Genomic DNA, 21,536 nt, shown 5'->3' with positions numbered 1-21,536 from the left:
TTTATAATGTCTTTATTTCTTTCCTCTTAATTATATTAATAGGAACAGGTTTTGAAGAAACCTGCATAATAAGAGGTATAACAACATTTAATTTCCCTTTGGGATGAATAAAGTGTTTTTGAATTTAATTGAGTTTGAACATTACCAACATCACAGCACAATAGGTCCTTTACATGATGTGCAATTACAGTTAACAGGCTGTGCGTGCTTGATCAGTTATGTGTGCACTTCGCCATGAACAGGTTTGGTCAGAAGCAGATGATCTCACTGACAGCAATGGGGCGCTGGAATGATCCAGGCACAAGACAAAAAGTGTTGCAAGGAGTTTTATCGTAAGAGAGATGTCATAGCGTTTGTTTGTGATTGGCTTCAAATCAAACCTTAGATAATCTTACATAGAATCCTCTATTCTCATCTATTTTTATTTTTGACAACCCAAATCTGTTGACACATGTACAGAAGATTCTCTCTCTCCATCGTCTGTCATTCCATCTTTGCCTCCTTCTCACCACAGTGACAGCAGACATTTTTGCATCCCAGTTAGTATCTGCATTTCAAACGTATTAAATCTAGATTAAATCTAGATTCTAGATTTAGCACCGCAGTCCATTTCAGGTCTGAGTTGCGGGTAGTAAAGCATTACATTTGCATATCCCCCTCCCATACATTTACACGTGTGGGCCATTATCATACGTTTTGCATATTCATGAAGGCAAATAGGCTAAAAAGTTTGCGCTCGCTGTTTTGCTGATTTTACACACGCAATCCGATTTGCACCTTGTTCGTAGATCAGCTTTGCGGACGCAAATAGGTTTGCCTGCGGTTTTGTACACGCAAACCTTTTGAAGATCAGGCCCTATGTTGCCAAAACTATTCACTTCATTATTCCGAAATAATAAAATGATTAAAAAAAACATGTTTCTTGATTGCTTGCTTGTTATACATGTTGCTCACACTTAAGTCTAAAGAAAGTGATATACCATGACATTGCCTCAACATGCTGCTCTTAGAAGAATGTTAAATCTCAAACCTTATCAGCTTGACAACATTACCTACAAAATGTTTGTCTTTTTTCAACATTTCCATAGAAGATGAACAAAATAAGGCACTGACTAAGCAAGAAAAGGGGAAAAAATGCTTTTGAAATCCATCTAACAAATCTGTATTTAGGAATTTGTACACCAGCTTAGATAAGGATTAACAACAGAAACTTCTATAACAAATATACCTTTTATCACAACTTCCTAAAGTAAGACTTAACACAGTACCTATAAAGATAACAGTCTGTGACTGAGTCCTGTCTGAGCAGACACATCTTGTCTTCAGTTGGAAATAAAGAACATTTAGCAAGGCGCGAGAAACATAATTGAAGGTTTACAGCATTTCGGCATTTTCAGAAGAAAGACAAAGTGGAATTAAGGATGGACCCCATTCATTACATCCCCCACAGTATACTCTGACTACATTTTCAATCCTTTATTGCCCTTACCCCCCTTCTAAACACTGTTGGGGACATTTTCAGCTGGTATACTTTGGGGGTAAAAATGTGTCCCCCCCATTCATTGCCTTCAGCTTTATTTTGAACTCCAATGGAACAAGATAATCAAGGTTTTGTTTTTGGTTGGTCCCGTCTGCAATCTGAGATGTCCAGATGTTAGTTGGTGAATAATGTTTTTACAAATAAATGCTGGAGTCACCTTTGTGAGTTATAAACCATAAACTAAATGGAACTGGGTCCCATGAAAGAGAACTCAGTCCTTGTTTTGTAATATGCAAGGTTAACACAGCACCAATGATTCTGACATAAGACCACCAAATAGATTGAGGAGTAAGAGCTAATACAAGCAGGCTACGGTGATTAGCTGCCACTTTCAAAAGTAACTAAACTAGCTATTGTTCATGTCATGGTGGAGAGTCCCATTGTAGTGATGCCATACTTGGATTTTACTGCTGAAGATTGTAGCAAATGAGAGAACTGCAAACTCAATGGCAGAGTTTCTAGCTCTCCATGTTCATGCATGGGTTTTCTCCCTGGTTCTTCTACAGGGTTTCATAATATTGTAGATTTTGAAAGACCAGTCTGATTTAAATGTAATATGGATTATTAAAACAGAGCTATTCACTAGTAGCTTAAGCATGTTAAATAATTACCTCATCTTTGTCAACTTAAGTTGAATGGAAGGCTGACTGTGTTGGGATTAATTTTTTTCCTTTTTCTTTAGGTTTTGTAGTGTTGTCAGAGCATAACACCCAAATTCTCCAGACAAAGCTACAAAAATCAACCTGTAAATGTAAGGGACAGTTTAATCTTAAAATCTATTATCAAACATTTGGGCATATTTAAAATCTTTAAGATCTGAAATTAAGGTACTTCTAAAAGTTTGTATGACTTTTTATGACCTTTTAGACACCCTATCTAACTTTTTTTTCTTACAGACCAAAAACATGCAGGTTAGGTTTAATGGTGATCATATTTTATCATATTAATCTGCTGGTTAACATTTTTTGTTGTTTCTGTGTTTTTCTAAGATGACTTTCCCAGGATCTGTCCTTGCCATAGATTGGAAATGACCTTATAATTCAGGTCCGTACAACAAGAGTGAGTCTTGTATTATACTTGCATGTGCTTTGAACCACTGAAATGAATGACCTTACACTTGCATTCTGGTATGATGCATGGATTGGAAATATCTCAACATTCACTGACAAAAATCTTGAGCACCTGGAAGGACTAGTCTGAGTTGAACAGAATTTTGTACAATGTTCAAGATGTATTAGTTTTGGCATCACAAGTGGAGCAATAATTTTTTCAAACAATTACAAGCTGGAAGTGAGGCTTGCCAGAGAGAATGTGTCTTGCAGATTGCATTAGACAGCATTGCCATTAAGAGATAGAGCTTACATTTTGGGTTCTCCAGCATATGGGTATACAGATGTCACAGTGGCCTATTCCTGGAGACAGTGGGTATGTAAGGGCAGCCAGAGACATTATGAAAGTTCTGGTTAACCAAGAGATACCACACCTTGGAAAGATCACTGTATTGTCTCCCAGCAGGGCAGAATTCCCATGGTACTTGCACCTGCCGTCCAGACGCAAGTGTTGGACTTTTACCGATGTGCCATGTCATCACGTGTTGTATTTAGCAACTGGCATGAGCCAGACCTTGCATTCTCCACTTTAGTGGTGTGTCTTATCCGCATCCATCCATTGTACTTTGAATTTCTCCTTTCAAACATTATGAGAAAAGAGGATCAATCTGGGCAATGTTGGTGGGAGACCCACTAATGTTACATTTGGGATTATGGTGTGGGGAGCCACAGGGTAATACATTGGGCACCTCTGGTACTGGTATTGGAAACTTAATTTCTTAACCCTCCTAGGACAGCACTCTGGCAAGGTCTTTCAACGACATGCCTTAATACACACCTGTGTCATGTTGAGGTTTTTTCCAGCAACATGGGGGTACAACCTCAGATGTCAACTCGGATCCAATGTCAGTTTGCCAAAACCTGAGAGCCCGTTTTAAAAACGTTTAGTATACTTCGCACAGCAAATGACCAAGTAATTGTATGACTTGTGCCGCCTCAAATGTATGAGCTGCATCAGGTCCAAAAAGGGTGCCAAACCCTATGAACAAAATAACATTGGTGTACCCATAGTGCAAACTCTCTCATCCATTTGGTCTCATATCGTAGTTATTGAAATACAGCCACATGATCGACGACAGGTGCCATTTCATTGCATCTCCACAACTTCACCTGGGAGCTCAAGGATTTTTGTCAATGAGCATATTTTTAAAATAATTTTCCTCTTAGGTAGATAAAGTAATGTATAGTTTAACCTTGTAATAAATAAGCCTTGAATACTGATTGTAGAGCTATTCAACAAGTGGTAATACAAGCCTACTTCAGCATGACATTGGACAAGCCTTAATATTATTCCATGGACAAACAGCACAGTAGGTTCTCTTAAATATTACAGTAGAGTGTTTTACAGACTTTACAAAACTTCCAATCTATGTGAAATTATTAAGAAAATTTAGATTTTTTTTTTCTTTGTCGCAGCTTGTTGCAGCAAAAAGAACATTTGCTCAAAAATGCCAGAGCAAATTACCTAGACGCTAAGCTTTGCTGTTGTTCTGAAAAGCTGCAGTATCATTAGCGATAACTTATTAGTGCTAATAGCATAACTACAATTAAAATCTAATTTCAACTTTAAAATACAAAAACTATATTAAGTGTCATGTGGTTTTTAACAGCACTAAAGTAATAATTTAACTACACAGTTTCTTTGCTTGCTAGAAAGCTGATATTTTAGTAATCAGATGTACACTGCCTTGCTAAAGTATTGAAACGCCTTCAACTTTTCTATAGTTTGTCACATTACAACCACAGCCTTCTGTGTGTGTGTCAAAGGGGTTTTATCTGACAGACCAACAAAGTAGCGCAAATTTGTGAAATAATTACTAAATAACAACTATGCATGGTTTTCAAAATGTTTAAGTAATATAACATTGAAAAGGGTGGGAGGCATTTATATTCAGGCCCCTGTAGTGTGATACCATGAAATATAATTCAATGAGACCAATTGCATCCAGCATTTACCTAAGTAGTCAATAGAGTAATTTAATCTGTGTAAATGAAAAGTTTAAATCAAAGAATGGGCAAACATTTCAGTCTCAAGATGTCCAAAGCTGGTAGAGACATACCTTAAAAGAGTTGCAGATAGATGGTTCTACAGATTAACGTCTCAGACGGGCTCAATACAAATGCAGGTTACACTTTTCTGGGGGACAACATTCATCCAATGTCTCGTCTTTACAGGGTCGCAAGGCGGCTGTTGCCTATTTTTAGCTGAGGTACCCTGTCTTGGGTACCTCCCAGGTCACCAGTCCATCTCAGCGCAACACAGAAACATATAGGACAGAGAACCAATAACCCATACACTCATACCTAAGGGCAATTTAGAGGCACAAATTAACTTAACAGGTATGTTTTTTGGACTGTTGGAGAGAGCCAGTGCACCCAGAGAGAAGCCACACATGCATCGGGAGAACATACAAACTCCATGCAGACAGACCCCAGGCAAGGATTCGAACCCAAAAGCTTCTGGCTGCAAGGTTACAGTGGTACCAACCACACCAGAGTACAATCCTATAAGACAACAATGCATCATTTTTTCACTTCTTTGTGTTGGTCTATCACATTAAACCCTTCAAAACATGAAACATGTGGATGTAATGTGAAAAAGTGTGAAAAAACTCATGAGCTATGTTCCTCTATGCAAGATAAAGGTATTTAGTACAAAGCCAGATCCATCAGAGAACTCCATTATGTCATAATTAAGGAATGTCTATGTAGTTTGTCTTTAATTTATCATAAACACAGTGAGTGTAGTTCAGTTTTGTCCCATTCACAGGTGGTCATTGACATGCCTTAACCTCATGGTGAGTACAGTAAACGTTCTGTATGGCTCATAAGAGATTTTCAATTTTAGCTTCACAGATCATAGAATTCTAATACTACAGCATGAAAGAAGAGTAAAGAAACAACCAGCAGCTTTATCATCAGTCACAATCGGTTAAAGTAAACTGTTTAAAGTTATTTCTAATTCATAAAGAGAAAAACAGTCCAGAATATGTGGAATGTTGTGAGAGCTACAAAATCTGTAAACAAAAATACATCAAGTAGGAAAATTACAAATCAGAGAGAACTAATTTTAAGCCAGTCTGCTCATGATGGTTTAGTATTTCCTTTTTAACCAGTCCGTTGGTTTGTAGTTTTTCCAAGTTCCTGTAATGATCACTTATTCAACCTAATATGGTAATTATTGCTTCTCTACGCTATGAAGCTCATATGCCTCACTAAATAGTTCGTCCAAAAAAAGAAAAAAAGAAAAAATGACAACACTTTGTCAGGTGAACAGTCGTGCGAGCAGGAACAGCACACTCACACAGCCATTCATTCAGAGCTGAACATTAAAGATCCACACATTGAGGCCAGCGAGGACAAGTTTATACTTCTGCAGGAGACCTGTGACGGCTTAACCACTGCACTACTGTGTCACACACACCAGGACACAAACAATACAGGTAACACACAGGAAAAGGGCCGAGTCCCTTGAGTTACAGGCCTGAGGCCATGTTTAAGCTTATTCCCACTGATCAGCACATTCCATGTCACACTGCTGTGTGTTTCGAGTTTGCGTTTTCTTTCCTGGGCAATGAGGAAATTTTCTCGGTGAACTGACTGAAGCTGGCAGCCCTGCATCTCACCCTCGGCCCTCCTCCGTCTCCAGCCACGGGGCCTGAGGGTAGAGTACTGTATCTGCCCAGAATAGGGAAGGCCTGGCCTGGGGTGGGTGATTGGCTTTTGGGTTGAAGGGTTGCATCCTTGACGAAGAGGCTCTGGATGAGCTGAAGTTTCTCCTTCTCCTCCTGCAAGAACAAATTGACCAGGAGCTTTTTTTCCCGCTTGAGCTGCTGCACTATGGTTTTGGGAACGTCTGGGATGATCCAGGCAACCATGAGGCTGAGGAACATCACCAAGTTCTGGAGAGAGAGGGAAGGATGGAATGACATACTGTTGAAATGAGATAATTACATATAAAAAGATGTAGAAACGTTTTTGCTCACTGTCACATTAACAGGCTAAATTTTTTGCATCAACTATAGCCATTGATGTTTTACTTTGCTTTCCTATAAAAAGTACTCACTGCTTTGGTGTTCTTTTTTTGTCTCTGCTCTGTTCTCTCAAACGCTCAGTTGGTGGTGGCAGATGGCCGCTCACACTGAGCCTGGCTCTGCTGAAAGGTGTCTTCCTGTTAAAAGGGAGTTTTTCCTCTCCACTGTTGCTTCATGCATGCTCAGTATGAGGGATTGCTGCAAAGTCAATGCAAGTGACTGTCCACTGTCTCTACATGATCATCTAGGAGGAGTGAATGCTGCAAGTCACTGACTGGATCCGACTGCACTGTTTGATAGTTAGGATTAATTAGGCCCGAGCAGGAAGGCCTGTGGGGGCCTATTGTAATCGCTCTGTTTATTATTCTGGAGATAAATAAATTGCCTTTTTCGCAGCTTTAACATATTCAAAAACTCACCAAATTTGGCCATCAGTCGTGTGTGAAATGTACGTATTTTTAGGGTTTCGCGAAAGTCGCAATAAAAATGGCTCAACAGCGCCCCCTATAGTGAAATAGGCCAACTGGTAAGTCCTAGAGAGTTGAAATTTGGTACATAGCTAGAACTCCCCAAATCATGAAAAAAAGTCTCTTGGGGCTATGCCCTAAAATCAACAGAAAGCCGGCCATTTTGGGTCAAAGTGTCATTTCTGGACATTTTTCACTTTTCAGACGTCGAACTTTAAAAATCTCCTCCTAGGGATTTTGAGCTACCGGCTTCTTATTTGGTCAATATGCAGTTAAGGCATGGTGGATTAAAAGTTAACAAAATTGTGACTTATTGAGCATGTTGAAGGGGCAGGGCCAGGCCTCAAAGTTAGCCTTCTTGCCACAAATTTCGAATAGCAATAACTTTCTCATACAGTACAGACCAAAAGTTTGGACACACCTTCTCATTCAAAGAGTTTTCTTTATTTTCATGACTATGAATATTGTAGCTTCACACTGAAGGCATCAAAACTATGAATTAACACATGTGGAATTATATACTGAACAAAAAAGTGTGAAATAACTGAAAATATGTCTTATATTCTAGGTTCTTCAAAGTAGCCACCTTTTACTTTGATTACTGCTCCGCACACTCTTGGCATTCTGTTGATGAGCTTCAAGAGGTAGTCACCTGAAATGGTTTTCACTTCACAGGTGTGCCCTGTCAGGTTTAATAAGTGGGATTTCAAGCCTTATAAATGGGGTTGGGACCATCAGTTGTTTTGTGCAGGAGGTGGATACAGTACACAGCTGATAGTCCTACTGAATAGACTGTTAGAATTTGTATTATGGCAAGAAAAAAGCAGCTAAGTAAAGAAAAACAAGTGGCCATCATTACATTAAGAAATGAAGGTCAATCAGTCCGAACAATTGGGAAAACTTTGAAAGCGTCTCCAAGTGCAGTCGCAAAAACCATCAAGCACTACAAAGAAACTGGCTCACATGAGGACCGCCCCAGGAAAGGAAGACCAAGAGTCACCTCTGCTGCGGACGATAAGTTCATCCGAGTCACCAGCCTCAGAAATCACAGGTTAACAGCAGCTCAGATTAGAGAACAGGTCAATGCCACACAGAGTTCTAGCAGCAGACACATCTCTAGAACAACTGTTAAGAGGAGACTGTGTGAATCAGGCCTTCATGGTAAAATAGCTGCTAGGAAACCACTGCTGAGGACACGCAACAAGCAGAAGAGACTTGTTTGGGCTAAAGAACACAATGAATGGACCAGTGGAAATCTGTGCTTTGGTCTGATGAGTCCAAGTTTGAGATCTTTGGTTCCAACCACCGTGTCTTTGTGAGGCGCAGAAGAGGTGAACGGATGGACTCTACATGCCTGGTTCCCACCGTGAAGCATGGAGGAGGAGGTGTGATAGTGTGGGGGTGCTTTGCTGGTGACACTGTTGGGGATTTATTCAAAATTGAAGACATACTGAACCAGCATGGCTACCACAGCATCTTGCAGAGGCATGCTATTCCATCCGGTTTGCGTTTAGTTGGACCATCATTTATTTTTCAACAGGACAATGACCCCAAACACACCTCCAGGCTGTGTAAGGGCTATTTGACCAAGAAGGAGAGTGATGGGGTGCTGCGCCAGATGACCTGGCCTCCACAGTCACCGGACCTGAACCCAATCGAGATGGTTTGGGGTGAGCTGGACCGCAGAGTGAAGGCAAAAGGGCCAACAAGTGCTAAGCATCTCTGGGAACTCCTTCAAGACTGTTGGAAAACCATTTCAGGTGACTATCTCTTGAAGCTCATCAACAGAATACCAAGAGTGTGCGTAGCAGTAATCAAAGCAAAAGGTGGCTACTTTGAAGAACCTAGAATATAAGACATATTTTCAATTGTTTCACACTTTTTTGTTCAGTATATAATTCCACATGTGTTAATTCATAGTTTTGATGCCTTCAGTGTGAAGCTACAATATTCATAGTCATGAAAATAAAGAAAACTCTTTGAATGAGAAGGTGTGTCCAAACTTTTGGTCTGTACTGTAAATTGGCTGAAATACACCAAACCTTTCAGGTCACTAACAATCCTATCTGGTCACACCCCCTGAGAACAGGAATTCACTTTTTTCACTTGGAAAGGTGCCTCTCTGACCCTCTTTACCCAATCAACTTGAAACTGTGTCAGGTGACAGATAACTAGTGGGTCTAACTTCGTTTGAAGCACAGTGCCTTTCATAAAAGGGCGTGGCCATGGCGGCGCGGCGAAGTCAGACGTCATGCCTTGGCCATACGTTTGGCTCTAATTTCCACATAGATCATCTGATCTGCACCAAAATCAATATGATTGATCCTTGTCCAGTCCCCAAAAGAAATCTGAAGACATATTTGGTGGGCGTGGCCTACTTTCTCCACAACACCCCCTACAAAATTAAAAAAAACCAGCTCCAAGCCATGCTTTGACCGAGGATTGTGAAATTTGGTAGACATATGTAACTTGTCAGGACCTACAAAAAAGTCTCTTGGAGCGTTCGCCCAAACCCCACAAGAAGTCAGCCATTTTGGATTGAAGTTGCCATTTTGACCCCGGATTTGCCCTTTCTAGCCCGCATATCTGATCAAATTCCTCCTACAGATTTTGACTTAGAGACTCAGTATACTCGTAAGGCATTGGGGATCAAAAGTTATCAAAAGCTTTTTGATACATGAAAACGTGTGGGCGTGGCCACGCCTCAAAATATGACTTCTCGCCATAAAAGACGAAATTGATATAGCTCCTACAAGGAAAGTCACAGAGACCTGAAACCTTCTGAGATTTATCTGCTTCTGGCCCTGAACAATATTCACTGATCAGATGCTGACAACTGATAACATGATGGTCTTAGACAGTCGCCAGTACTGACTGCTTTAGCTGGAGGGTGTGGCTATGATGGCATGGCGAATTCGGATGTCACGCCACGGCCATACGTTTGGCTCTAAATTACACATGGATGGTCCGATTCACTCCAAAATAAATATGGTTGATCTTTGTCAGCCCCCAAACAGCTCTATTGGATTACATTGGAATTTGGATCAACAGCGCCCCCTAGGACATTTCAAGTGCTCCATCTCCCTCATACATCATCGGATCCACTTGAAATCTAGTGTACATGATCATGGATCAATGCTGAACATGTTGCCACAGTCAGTTTATGACATAATTTCGGCCCCACCCACTAATAAACAAGTGAGTGCAGCTTCCGTCTGGAAGGTCGGAGTTCCCCCAAATTTTGATTACTTCTCGCCAGACCACAATTCTGCATGACTGAAGATCATGACATGACGCTCACAGCGCCACCAAGAGGCGACATTTGGTATTGAATGGCGGCCTTGTTGGTGGCGTGCCGCCGGCGATGCCAGGCTCCCGCGGTCTCTGCACAGGCCGAGTTGTGCTGAGGTGCGAGGGCCTTCAATGCAGCTTGCAGTTCTAATTTGACTTGAAATCTGTATGGTTCGATTGAATTGACTTTGTAAAGTGCCTTGAGACGAAATGTGTTGTGAATTGGCGCTATATAATAAGAAGTAGCATTTTTCAGCCAGTTTACCTCTAAAAAGGTTGGGAAAGCCCAAATTATAAGCTTCTGTTGGGTTAATTCACAACCTTTGAGTTAAATGGAGGCACACCGTTGGATATATTTTTCGGGGACAAAAACCCTAAATTTTGGTGTTGGTTCTAGTCAGGTCACAGGAGGAGCTGTTTAAGATGACAAACACAGGACTTAAAACTGAACTTTGAGGCTCTTCCTATGTCTAACCATTGGCTATGTATAAGAAAGGACTTTCCCAAAAGTAATAAAAAACCTTCTGAAGGCTGATGTTTCTTTACATATTTTGTAGCATTGTCTGTGGGTTTGCAAAGGGGGTCCCCAGTCAGACATTAATGCTGTTTGGGGGACCATGGCATGGAAAGGTTTGGGAACTCCGGATCTAGAAGATGTTAGCTCATACCCGCACTGAAGACATTTCTCCTTGGTGAATAAACAAATTGTCACAGAGCTAACTTCATTTAATACAAGGCAGGCAAATCGCATAACAATAAATTCACTCTGTTTTATCCTTGTAAGTTTTCTCTCATGGAACTTGCTGGATTTGGAAACACTAGTGTTAATGTGAGGGTCTACAATTTATATAGGTAATACACACGAAGACTGCTGTTTACAGTAAGTGATGTCCTGTAATGGTTCGAAAAAGGGTAAGTAACCAAATGTGCGCCAAAGTGATAATTATTTACAATTGGTCTTCAGCAGTGATGTAAGAAACTTTAGCCTTGGAGTAACATTTGGTGTGCCCAGCCAGACAACAAAAGATGTTTACTGACAGTCTGAGGTCATATGAGTTGTTCCTGCAAGATTATTGTTATCTAAACTATTTGGAATGACTATGCACTCTCTCTAAATCAATGCAAATGTAAAACAGATGACTGAATGGGAGACATTAGTTTAAATTACCTGCAGCCTATAAAGAAGACCACAACAAACCCATACCTGAAACAAAATGACAAAGGCCAGTCTTGCAGACAGGACACACCAGTACTGTTTGGAGAACTGGTATGCATCTGGAGACCAGGGGGGTTCCCTGTAGTCCTTGTACCTATAACAAGAAACACAAGCATGAAGTAGGGAGACTGAAAACCGTTTGACTAGTAGCTTTGTTTTTGACAGCCTCAAGAGAAATTACTAACTGAAAATAATGCAGCTGGAAACCCAAACAGGGCACCAACCTGTAAGCCATTTTATTAATCTTTGGCTGGCCTGGCCAGATGCTAATTGAAACAGTATTCTCTGCTTCTCCAATACAGTCTGGAGTCAAGGTGCAGCCAAGTTTATTTGCATTCTTCTCTTTTGTTTGCATTGCTGTAAATCATCTTTATAGTGCTAGCAAAATAAACTGCAGATGACCTGAAACACGTGTTGAGCAAAGACCCAACATGCTCAGACTGAAACAGAAAAATTTGCAAATGACAAGAAGACCTACAGGGGTGAAAAAGAGAAAGATTTAGATGTGAGATGTGAGGAAAATCACTCTAAGGATACATAAATCGACAGAACTTCAAACTCAGAGATCAACATCTCTGGAAGAAAAACTAGGCTTTTTTCAAGGGAAGGCTTTAACTTTGAAAGCAAAAATATATACTGTTTTTATATATTATTTGTACGTAGACCTCTGATGAAACTCCTATAACCAAGGAAGAAATTAAAAGTATTTCCATTTCATGCTGGTGGATTGTATCCAGGTTGTAAAAAGAGCTAGAAAACATGAGGAAACAGGAACAGGAGACAAAATACATAGAGTAAGTAAATGATTGAAAACTGCAATTAAACTCAGACTATTTATTGGCTGATCAAAAGTTTAAGACCACAGCTTAAACAGTCAAAATGTTCTCATAAATTTGGCTTTTATGTAATTTTTTGTCAGGCCCTGATTGGCAAAGGCAAAAGGTATCTCTCCTTGAAGGTTAAAGGATTGTTGAGAAGCACACATTGAGCTGCCGAGGTTGAATGCAGCAATTCACTTCTTCAATACTTTATTAATAGCAAAGGAAATTTTTATTTTTTTGTAACTTGAACTAAATTTCTTTAGAGTCATGATGGACGGTGATGGAGGCGGGCAGGAAGAACCTCCTGTAGAAATCGGTGTTACAGCAAACTGAAGAAGCCTCTAACTGAAGACATTCAGTTTCAGCTGCAGTCCACCCATGTCTAACAAAAGGTTTCTTTCAGCAGAATAAGGTTCTTTTTTGGACCATAATTCATGTTCTTTTGCTTTAAATCCCACTGAAAACATTTGGGGATGTGTGGCAAGAAGTGTTGACAAAAATGGATGTCAGTTCTAGACCATAGATGCCCTTCATAAAGCCATCTTCACCAAATGGAGCAACATTCCCACCAGTCTAGCTGAAACACTCAACTCAAACATGTCTAAATGAATATTTGAAGTAATCGACAAGAAGGGTAGTGCATAGATGTAAAGTAGAAGAGAAAATAATATGTGGTTTAACACATAAAAAATAGCTTAAAATGTAGCATACCCTGACTTTTCTGATGCCCCTAAATAAAATTCAGTGCAACTAATTGCCTTTAGAAGTCACGAAATTTAAAAATAGAGCTCATCTGTTCACCTAATCAGAGTATAAAAGCCTGAGAGGTTTGTTTAGAGAATATTAGTGAGCAAACAGCATAGTGAAGAACATATCAGAGAGGTCAGGGGCAAGATTATAAAACAATATGCCAAGATATAAACATCTTACAAAGCACTATTTGGTCTCATAATGAAGAGAGTATGGCACAACTGCAAACCTAGCATGAGATTATCATCCACCTAAACTGACAGGGTGGAAAAGAGAACATTAATCAGAAAGGCAGCCACAAGGTGCATGGTAACTTTTGAAGAGCTGCAGAGAGCCACAGCTCAGGTGAAAGGATCTGTTGGACAACTTTTAGTCATGCATTCCACAAATATAGCCTTTATGGAAGAGTGGCAGGAGGAAGGCTTTTTTTTTTTTTTATATATATTTTTTCAGCTCTAGTGGCCTTTATTTTTGACAGTAGGTAGACAGGAAAGAGGGGTAGACATTCGGTAAATGTCGCCGGGTCCAGGACTCAAACCCCGGACAGCTGCCTCGAGGACTGTAGCCTCTGTATATGGTCGCGTGCCCCCCTAAACCATCAGCGCTGCGCCCGGAAAGCCATTTTTGAAGGGAACCCATTAGAACACCATTTTGCAGTTTTCCCCAGGCTACGTAGGGGTCACAGCAAATGAGCACACAGAATTCTGAAGGTGCGCTGGTCAGATGAGATCAAAATTGTTTGTTTTTGGCCCACATGAATCTACGTATGGTGGAAAACTAACACTGCAGATCTTCCTGAACGTATTATCCCCAATGTGACACATGGTAGTGGCAGTATCATGTTGTAGGGATGCCTTTCTTTAGCAGGGATAGAGAAGCTGGTCAGAGTTGATGGGAAGATGGATGCAGCTAAAGACTTGAGACTGGGCTAAAGGTTCCCATTCCAGCAAGACAAGGACCATAAACATACAGTATGGCCTACACTGAGATTGATTAGGTCAATGGATATTCATGTGTTAGAATGGGTCAGTCAAAGTCCAGACCTAAATTTAATTATGTGGAGTAAGATTTAAAATTTTCTGTTCGTGATGTTCCACATCCATTCTGAGTGAGTGTGAGCTGTTTTCCAAAAAGGATGGTCAAAATAATCGATTTAGTTTCCAGCATGCATACATGTACACCCAAATCTTGCTTCGAAAGGTGGTTCAACAAAGTATAGATTCAAGGAGGTTGAATGTCAAAGCATACCTCAATTTTTATTTGTAACATAATTTGAAAGTCCTAGTTTGTGTTCATCTATGACATACAATCCCAAATATTATACAGGTCCTTCTCAAACAATTAGCATATTGTGATAAAGTTCATTATTTTCCATAATGTCATGATGAAAATGTAACATTCATATATTTTAGATTCATTGCACACTAACTGAAATATTTCAGGTCTTTTATTGTCTTAATACGGATGATTTTGGCATACAGCTCATGAAAACCCAAAATTCATATCTCACAAAATTAGCATATCATTAAAAGGGTCTCTAAACGAGCTATGAACCTAATCATCTGAATCAACGAGTTAACTCTAAACACCTGCAAAAGATTCCTGAGGCCTTTAAAACTCCCAGCCTGGTTCATCACTCAAAACCCCAATCATGGGTAAGACTGCCGACCTGTCTGCTGTCCAGAAGGCCACTATTGACACCCTCAAGCAAGAGGGTAAGACACAGAAAGACATTTCTGAATGAATAGGCTGTTCCCAGATTGCTGTATCAAGGCACCTCAGTGGGAAGTCTGTGGGAAGGAAAAAGTGTGGCAGAAAACACTGCACAACGAGAAGAGGTGACCGGACCCTGAGGAAGATTGTGGAGAAGGGCCGATTCCAGACCTTGGGGGACCTGCGGAAGCAGTGGACTGAGTCTGGAGTAGAAGCATCCAGAGCCACCGTGCACAGGCGTGTGCAGGAAATGGGCTACAGGTGCCGCATTCCCCAGGTCAAGCCACTTTTGAACCAGAAACAGCGGCAGAAGCGCCTGACCTGGGCTACAGAGAAGCAGCACTGGACTGTTGCTCAGTGGTCCAAAGTACGTTTTTCAGATGAAAGCAAATTCTGCATGTCATTCGGAAATCAAGGTGCCAGAATCTGGAGAAAGACTGGGGAGAAGGAAATGCCAAAATGCCAGAAGTCCAGTGTCAAGTACCCACAGTCAGTGATGGTCTGGGGTGCCGTGTCAGCTGCTGGTGTTGGTCCACTGTGTTTTACCAAGGGCAGGGTCAATGCTATCAGGAGATTTTGGAGCACTTCATGCTTCCATCTGCTGAAAAGCTTTATGGAGATGAAGATTTCATTTTTCAGCACGACCTGGCACCTGCTCACAGTGCCAAAACCACTGGTAAATGGTTTACTGACCATGGTATCACTGTGCTCAATTGGCCTGCCAACTCTCCTGACCTGAACCCCATAGAGAATCTGTGGGATATTGTGAAGAGAACGTTGAGAGACTCAAGACCCAACACTCTGGATGAGCTAAAGGCCGCTATCGAAGCATCCTGGGCCTCCATAAGACCTCAGCAGTGCCACAGGCTGATTGCCTCCATGCCACGCCGCATTGAAGCAGTCATTTCTGCAAAAGGATTCCCGACCAAGTATTGAGTGCATAACTGTACATGATTATTTGAAGGTTGACGTTTTTTGTATTAAAAACACTTTTCTTTTATTGGTCGGATGAAATATGCTAATTTTGTGAGATAGGAATTTTGGGTTTTCATGAGCTGTATGCCAAAATCATCCATATTAAGACAATAAAAGACCTGAAATATTTCAGTTAGTGTGCAATGAATCTAAAATATATGAATATTAAATTTTCATCATGACATTATGGAAAATAATGAACTTTATCACAATATGCTAATATTTTGAGAAGGACCTGTATACTAAAGTTTGTGATTGTAATGTGCCAAAATGTAAATACATTCAGGGGTTATAAATATTTGTTGCACATGAAAGGTTAGAACTTTCACTTGCACTAATTGTGTTTAAATGTGTTTATGTTACATGTTCTTTGTGTTCAGTAATGTATGATGTACAGCCAAGTGGATGCAAAGTTTGGCCAAGCTTCCTGTCAGATGCAGCCTCTCCTTTAAAATGTACAGAGGTCAGCACCGTCTTCCTTTGTAAAGTTTATTCATTATACAATAATTTCAATGCAGTCAGACATTCACATAAGAGAAAAATAAAAGGACAAATAAGGATTGGAGGAACACTGAGTGTTAAAGAACACCTGTTTGCTAGCATAGGTATTTATGCTAATACTAGAAATAAGAATGCATGCTAAAACCAAACGTTGTAAGCTAAACAGGCATATTTGTGAATGAATACCTGGCTTGTTACTTGTCCTGGGTAATCGGATTGGTCTAGGACAACAGTAAATAACTGTAAATGCCTTCAGGTAAGGACAGCAATGCTAACAATAATGTCAGAGGTTAAGTATCTGCTTGCTCGAATCTTCTGACATTTTTGACCAGCTAGCTTCCAATTTGAGGTATAGTTAAAGAATTTGGGCTAAGTCCTCCTCTACCAATACCCTAGTAGCAGGTATTAGCACCAAATCAGTCCCTCAGCATGATGCTACAACCACTATTATTGATAAGTGGTGCAGCATATTTGGGTTTGAAGGCATCACTTTAACGTCTGCTTATAACTGGTTAAACTAATGACTTTAGATTTTACACTTTTAAAAACATTCTTAACTGCTCAGGTGAACATTTGAACTTTTTAGATTGTTATTGTGTTAAATATATTTTTGCACTGAGTATTGATGAATACAAAATTGTGTTCTCAGGCAACTTATTTTTAAGGTGGCAAAGAGGAACTACCAGCTGTACTATTCAATTCAATTCAGTTTTATTTATATAGTGCCAATTCACAACACATGTCGGTTCAGTTTATTACGGCGCCCGGGAACTGACATAGGGAAAAAATGCGTACGCAGGAAATACTAATTAATTCCCACGAAATACTACTTTGTGCCCACGAAATATATATAACATATGCACGAAATACTAAAACAGCGTACTCAAACATACGGAGGAACAAAACAACAACTGGATGGACAGGGATAGTCTGATTGAGTTTTATTTTAGGCTGGGGAGGAGCTACAAAGAGATTCTGAACAGCCTGGCATCGCAAGGAATTCTGATTAGTGAGAGGCATTTAAATAAAATATTGAGAGCCAGGTGTTAACCCTTCCTGCTTCCGTTTCCTGACCGTTGTTGGGAAACACAGGGCAGATGCTTCCTCCAGGGCCGAAATGGTTGATCACTTCGAGGTTACTTGTGTACGGGGGGTGAAATTTCTATAATAACGAAGGGACCAGATTGCTGAAGTAGCTGAGTTTTTAATAACTGTACTGCACACTGATTACACGTTAAATGTACCATGGCCAGCTGTACTTCCTCCGCAGTCGCCGTTGTGCATACTGCCAAAACACACAACTGCACGTACACTCTTCTTCTCTCTCTGCACTCTTCTTTGTGGTCCCAGTCTGACAGCGCACAGCACCACCGCACATATGCACACATACACATTTCCACAGTGGAGAGGAAAAACTCCCTTTTAAAAGGAAGAAACCTCCAGCAGAACCAGAACCAGGCTCAGTGTGAGCGGCCATCTGCCACGACCGACTGGGGGTTTGAGAGAACAGAGCAGAGACACGAAAATAACACAGAAAGACTGATCCAGGAGTACTTTCTACAAATAAAAGTAAAACATTAATGGTTATAGCTCCTTTAGTTTCTTCATCTAGGAGAGAAGGACAGCTAAGCAGATGAACTCTGATCCAGTTTTTAAGTCTAGAGTATGAAAGAAAGCACATAGTGTGATCTCTTCTGCCATCATCTGCTGGGGTAGCAGCATCAGAACCAGGGACTTGAAAAAGGCCAACAAGCTGATAAAGAAGGCTGGTTCTGTTCTGGGGACTCCTCTGGAACCTCTGGAGATCATTGTGGAAAGACGGATTCTTCATAAAATGAAGAACATTATGGAGAACCCTGAGCATCCTCTTCATGAGACTGTCCTACAACAACAGAGTGTCTTCAGTCAGAGGCTTCTTCAGATCTGCTGTAAGACGGAGCGCTACAGGAGATCCTTCCTGCCCACAGCCATCAGCATCTACAACGGCTCTTTGAGGAAACCTTCATAATATGAGCTACAACATTTAATTTCCCTTTGGGATTAATAAAGTATTTTTGAATTGAATTGAATTGAATTGAATTGAATAAAGTTAGTTACAGTAGAAGCTCAGCCAGTAGCTATGTCTAGGAGAGACAGGGTTGAACACTGAAAGACAGGGGCAAGTTATTTATCTTTATAAATAACTATACTGTGAAAGGTCTTGAACATGTCACCTTAAAAAATATTCTAGTACATTCCTAAATACCTATTAAAATACTTAGGCAAACGTACATAATGTACTTGAGGCTATAATTTTGAGCCTTTGTCGTTTTCAGAGAATCTTCAATAAATGTAAGCCCAGTTTTATTTTTTAAAATCGATGCAGTGTTATGTTGATTATGCATTAAATCCTAACAAAAATGTTCAAATAACTAATTAAAACACACTGAAAATCATGATATTCAAACATTTGATGAGTAAATGTGCCATATTGACTTGAACCGTGCACATACAAAGCTTCTTCTACTGAAGTAAACAAAACTCAACGTTAATCATGAAAACCTTAAGTGAATACAATAAAATGAATACATGTAAAGCAACAACACAAAAAATGTTGAGGCTGTGTTTTAACAATGATTTCAAAAGAGGCTGTCTTTAGCTGTGGGGTATAAAATAAAACATGTATTTGTCCTTTCAAGGCTATCTCTGGCACAGCGCAGCTCATTGTTAATTTAGAGGATCTTTGGGCAGAAAATGAATCCTCTCCAAGAAATAAATATACAGAAGTGACAGTGCTTATGAAACAAAGGCTGGCATTGTAAACCAATAGCTATCTACAGAGCAACCATCCATCTAGCATTAATCTAAATTACTGCATTTGGGATATGAAGACAGGAAACAAAGGACATAGTTAAAACCAAGAAAATCAATCATAGACAACATATCTGAACTGTCTAAGAACTTGCCAAAAATCACTTGAAATGATGAAATGAAAAGCATGGAAATACAAATCCTAATATATTGTTTGTTTATGGAAAATCAGCCAACAATTACAGTTTAGTAGTGAATACTAATGTCACATTAGGGTAAATTATGTCTTTGTGGAGTCCTACGGAATTCTAGAAGATTTCTCCATTTTTACTTGTGTTAGGTCATCAAACAAATATTAATATCAGATAAATTACAGCTTTCAAATGAGGATTTTCTTTCTTAAGTTTAAAACGCTATACCAACCAGCCTGTTCATGTCTAAAAGTGTAATTACTTCTTTAGCTAATATTTGGTGTTGACCATTAGTGGCATCAAATGCTGTCAAGTCTTTCACATGGCTGTGGAGGAATCTGGCGCACTCTTCTTTGCAGAATTCTTTTAATCCAGTCACAATGGAGGGGTTTTGAACATGGACGACCTGTTCAAGATAATACCACAGCATCTCAACCAGATTTAAGGCCAGACTCTAAATAGGCTGCTCCAAAACTTACTTGCAGCTTTTTTTTATTTATTTACTCATTTAGAGTTGGACGTACTTTGTTCTGCTGTGTAACCCAAGTGAGTCATAAATCAGGATTACAGCATGACGTAGTGGTCCTGAAGCAGCAGAGCAGCCCCCCAGACCATCACATTACCCACCATGTTTCTCTGTTGGCATGATGTATGATCTGGACACCAGATAGGGACATACACCTTTAAGAAAATTTATTTTTTGTCTCACCAGTCCACAGAATTTTCATAAAGTCTTGGGGATTGTGATGGTGTTCTTTTTGGAAGTTGTGAGACAAATCTTTTTTTTTTTTTTTTTTTTTATCAGCATAGGACTAGGAACTCTCCCATTATTGCCCAGTCTTTTTCTTATCATTAACTGAGTGAAGTGAGGTCTGCGGTGGTTTAAATATTGTTCTGAGTTCTTTTATGATCTTCCGGATGTGTCAATGTGCTCTGGGAGAAATTTTGGTTGGCTGGCCACTCCTACGAAGTTTTATCACTGTTCCATTTTTCTCTATTTTTGGATAATGGCTCTCACTGTGGCTCACTGGACCCAAAGCCTTAGAAATGACTTTGTAACACTTTCAAGACTGATAGATGTCAATGACTTTCCTTTTCTTCTGTTCTTCAATATCTTTACATCAATCCTTGATCTGTTGTTTTTTTTTTTAGAACTTTCAGCCTTCTTCATGTTGTTAGAAGGGTTTTATTTAACTCATCTCTTGATTATAGGACTCTGGCAGTAATCTGGCTAGGGTGTTGCTAGTGAAACTGAAAAATGCAATCACAGTTCATGACTTAAAAATAGGGGATTTGCTTTTTAACAAGTGGCCACGTTGGTTTGGATAGCATTTTCCCTTAATTAAAGAAATAAAAACTGTATTTGTTCAGGCTATCATTGCCTGGTATCAAAATCTATGTGATGATCCCAAACATGTAACTGTGGGAGTCCTTTATTGCAGTTTTAGAAACAGGTGAGTCATTTGGGAATTGGATTGATTCTAAACCTTTGTTCAATGCACAACTGAACAAAAGTTTGAAATGGGATCAGATTTATCTAAAAAATCAGGGTCAAAAATGTGTATACATGTCAAAACAAGCAGCTAAGATGTACACACACTCTGATTTCCCTCATATCAATTATAATCTAACCGCCTGGTCAGAAGCTTTATGTTGGTATTAATGCAGGATATGAAATATATATTAGAATTCTGTTTCCTGACATTTTAATTGATACTAAGTTTGGCAGAGGACTCCAATTGTGTTAATCTGCTTGATCAGGTTGTTGTGAGTGTTTAAAAAAAATTACGCCTGAAAAATCGTGGGAAATGTGCATTTTCAGCTTCGCTGCAATTCCTCTATTCTTGACTGTAGAGCAAACTGTACAAGTCTGCACTGATGAGGCAGCTTAATAGAGCCCGTGTCCCCGAAACGCAACTGTAGCATGCTAACATGGAAGTTGTTCATCTGTGAAAACAGTGACGGAATTAACAGTCTATTGTGATGATGTAGATATTTATTATACGCTAATGTAGAATTTCATGCCATGTATATGAACTTTCAAATTGTTTGTTGTTTTAAATAACTAAGATCAGCTAGAATGGTAGCTGCTGTTTGAACAGCAATGTGTTCTAAAGCTTTGAGGATTTCTACATTTT

General features: G+C 39.8%; 1 protein-coding gene across 3 annotated transcripts in view; it reads right to left on the bottom strand.

Moving 5' to 3' along the window:
* Positions 1 to 1,214: 1,214 nt before the first annotated feature.
* ano2b (anoctamin 2b) overlaps positions 1,215 to 21,536 on the bottom strand; it is a 122,671-nt gene continuing 102,349 nt past the window's right edge. For all 3 annotated transcript variants that reach the window (XM_047390177.1, XM_047390178.1, XM_047390179.1), the window contains 2 exons: positions 11,646 to 11,751; positions 1,215 to 6,551 (listed from right to left, as the gene is read on the bottom strand). In XM_047390177.1, coding sequence (XP_047246133.1) covers positions 6,180 to 6,551; positions 11,646 to 11,751 — 478 coding nt within the window. In that variant the 3' untranslated portion in view covers positions 1,215 to 6,179. The remainder of the gene's footprint in view (positions 6,552 to 11,645; positions 11,752 to 21,536) is intronic.

Source organism: Girardinichthys multiradiatus, chromosome 17 (assembly GCF_021462225.1).
Source record: "Girardinichthys multiradiatus isolate DD_20200921_A chromosome 17, DD_fGirMul_XY1, whole genome shotgun sequence".
Classification (NCBI taxonomy): Eukaryota; Metazoa; Chordata; class Actinopteri; order Cyprinodontiformes; family Goodeidae; genus Girardinichthys; species Girardinichthys multiradiatus.
Note: the sequence above shows the minus strand (reverse complement) of the source record. Positions and strands in the feature narration are given on the sequence as shown.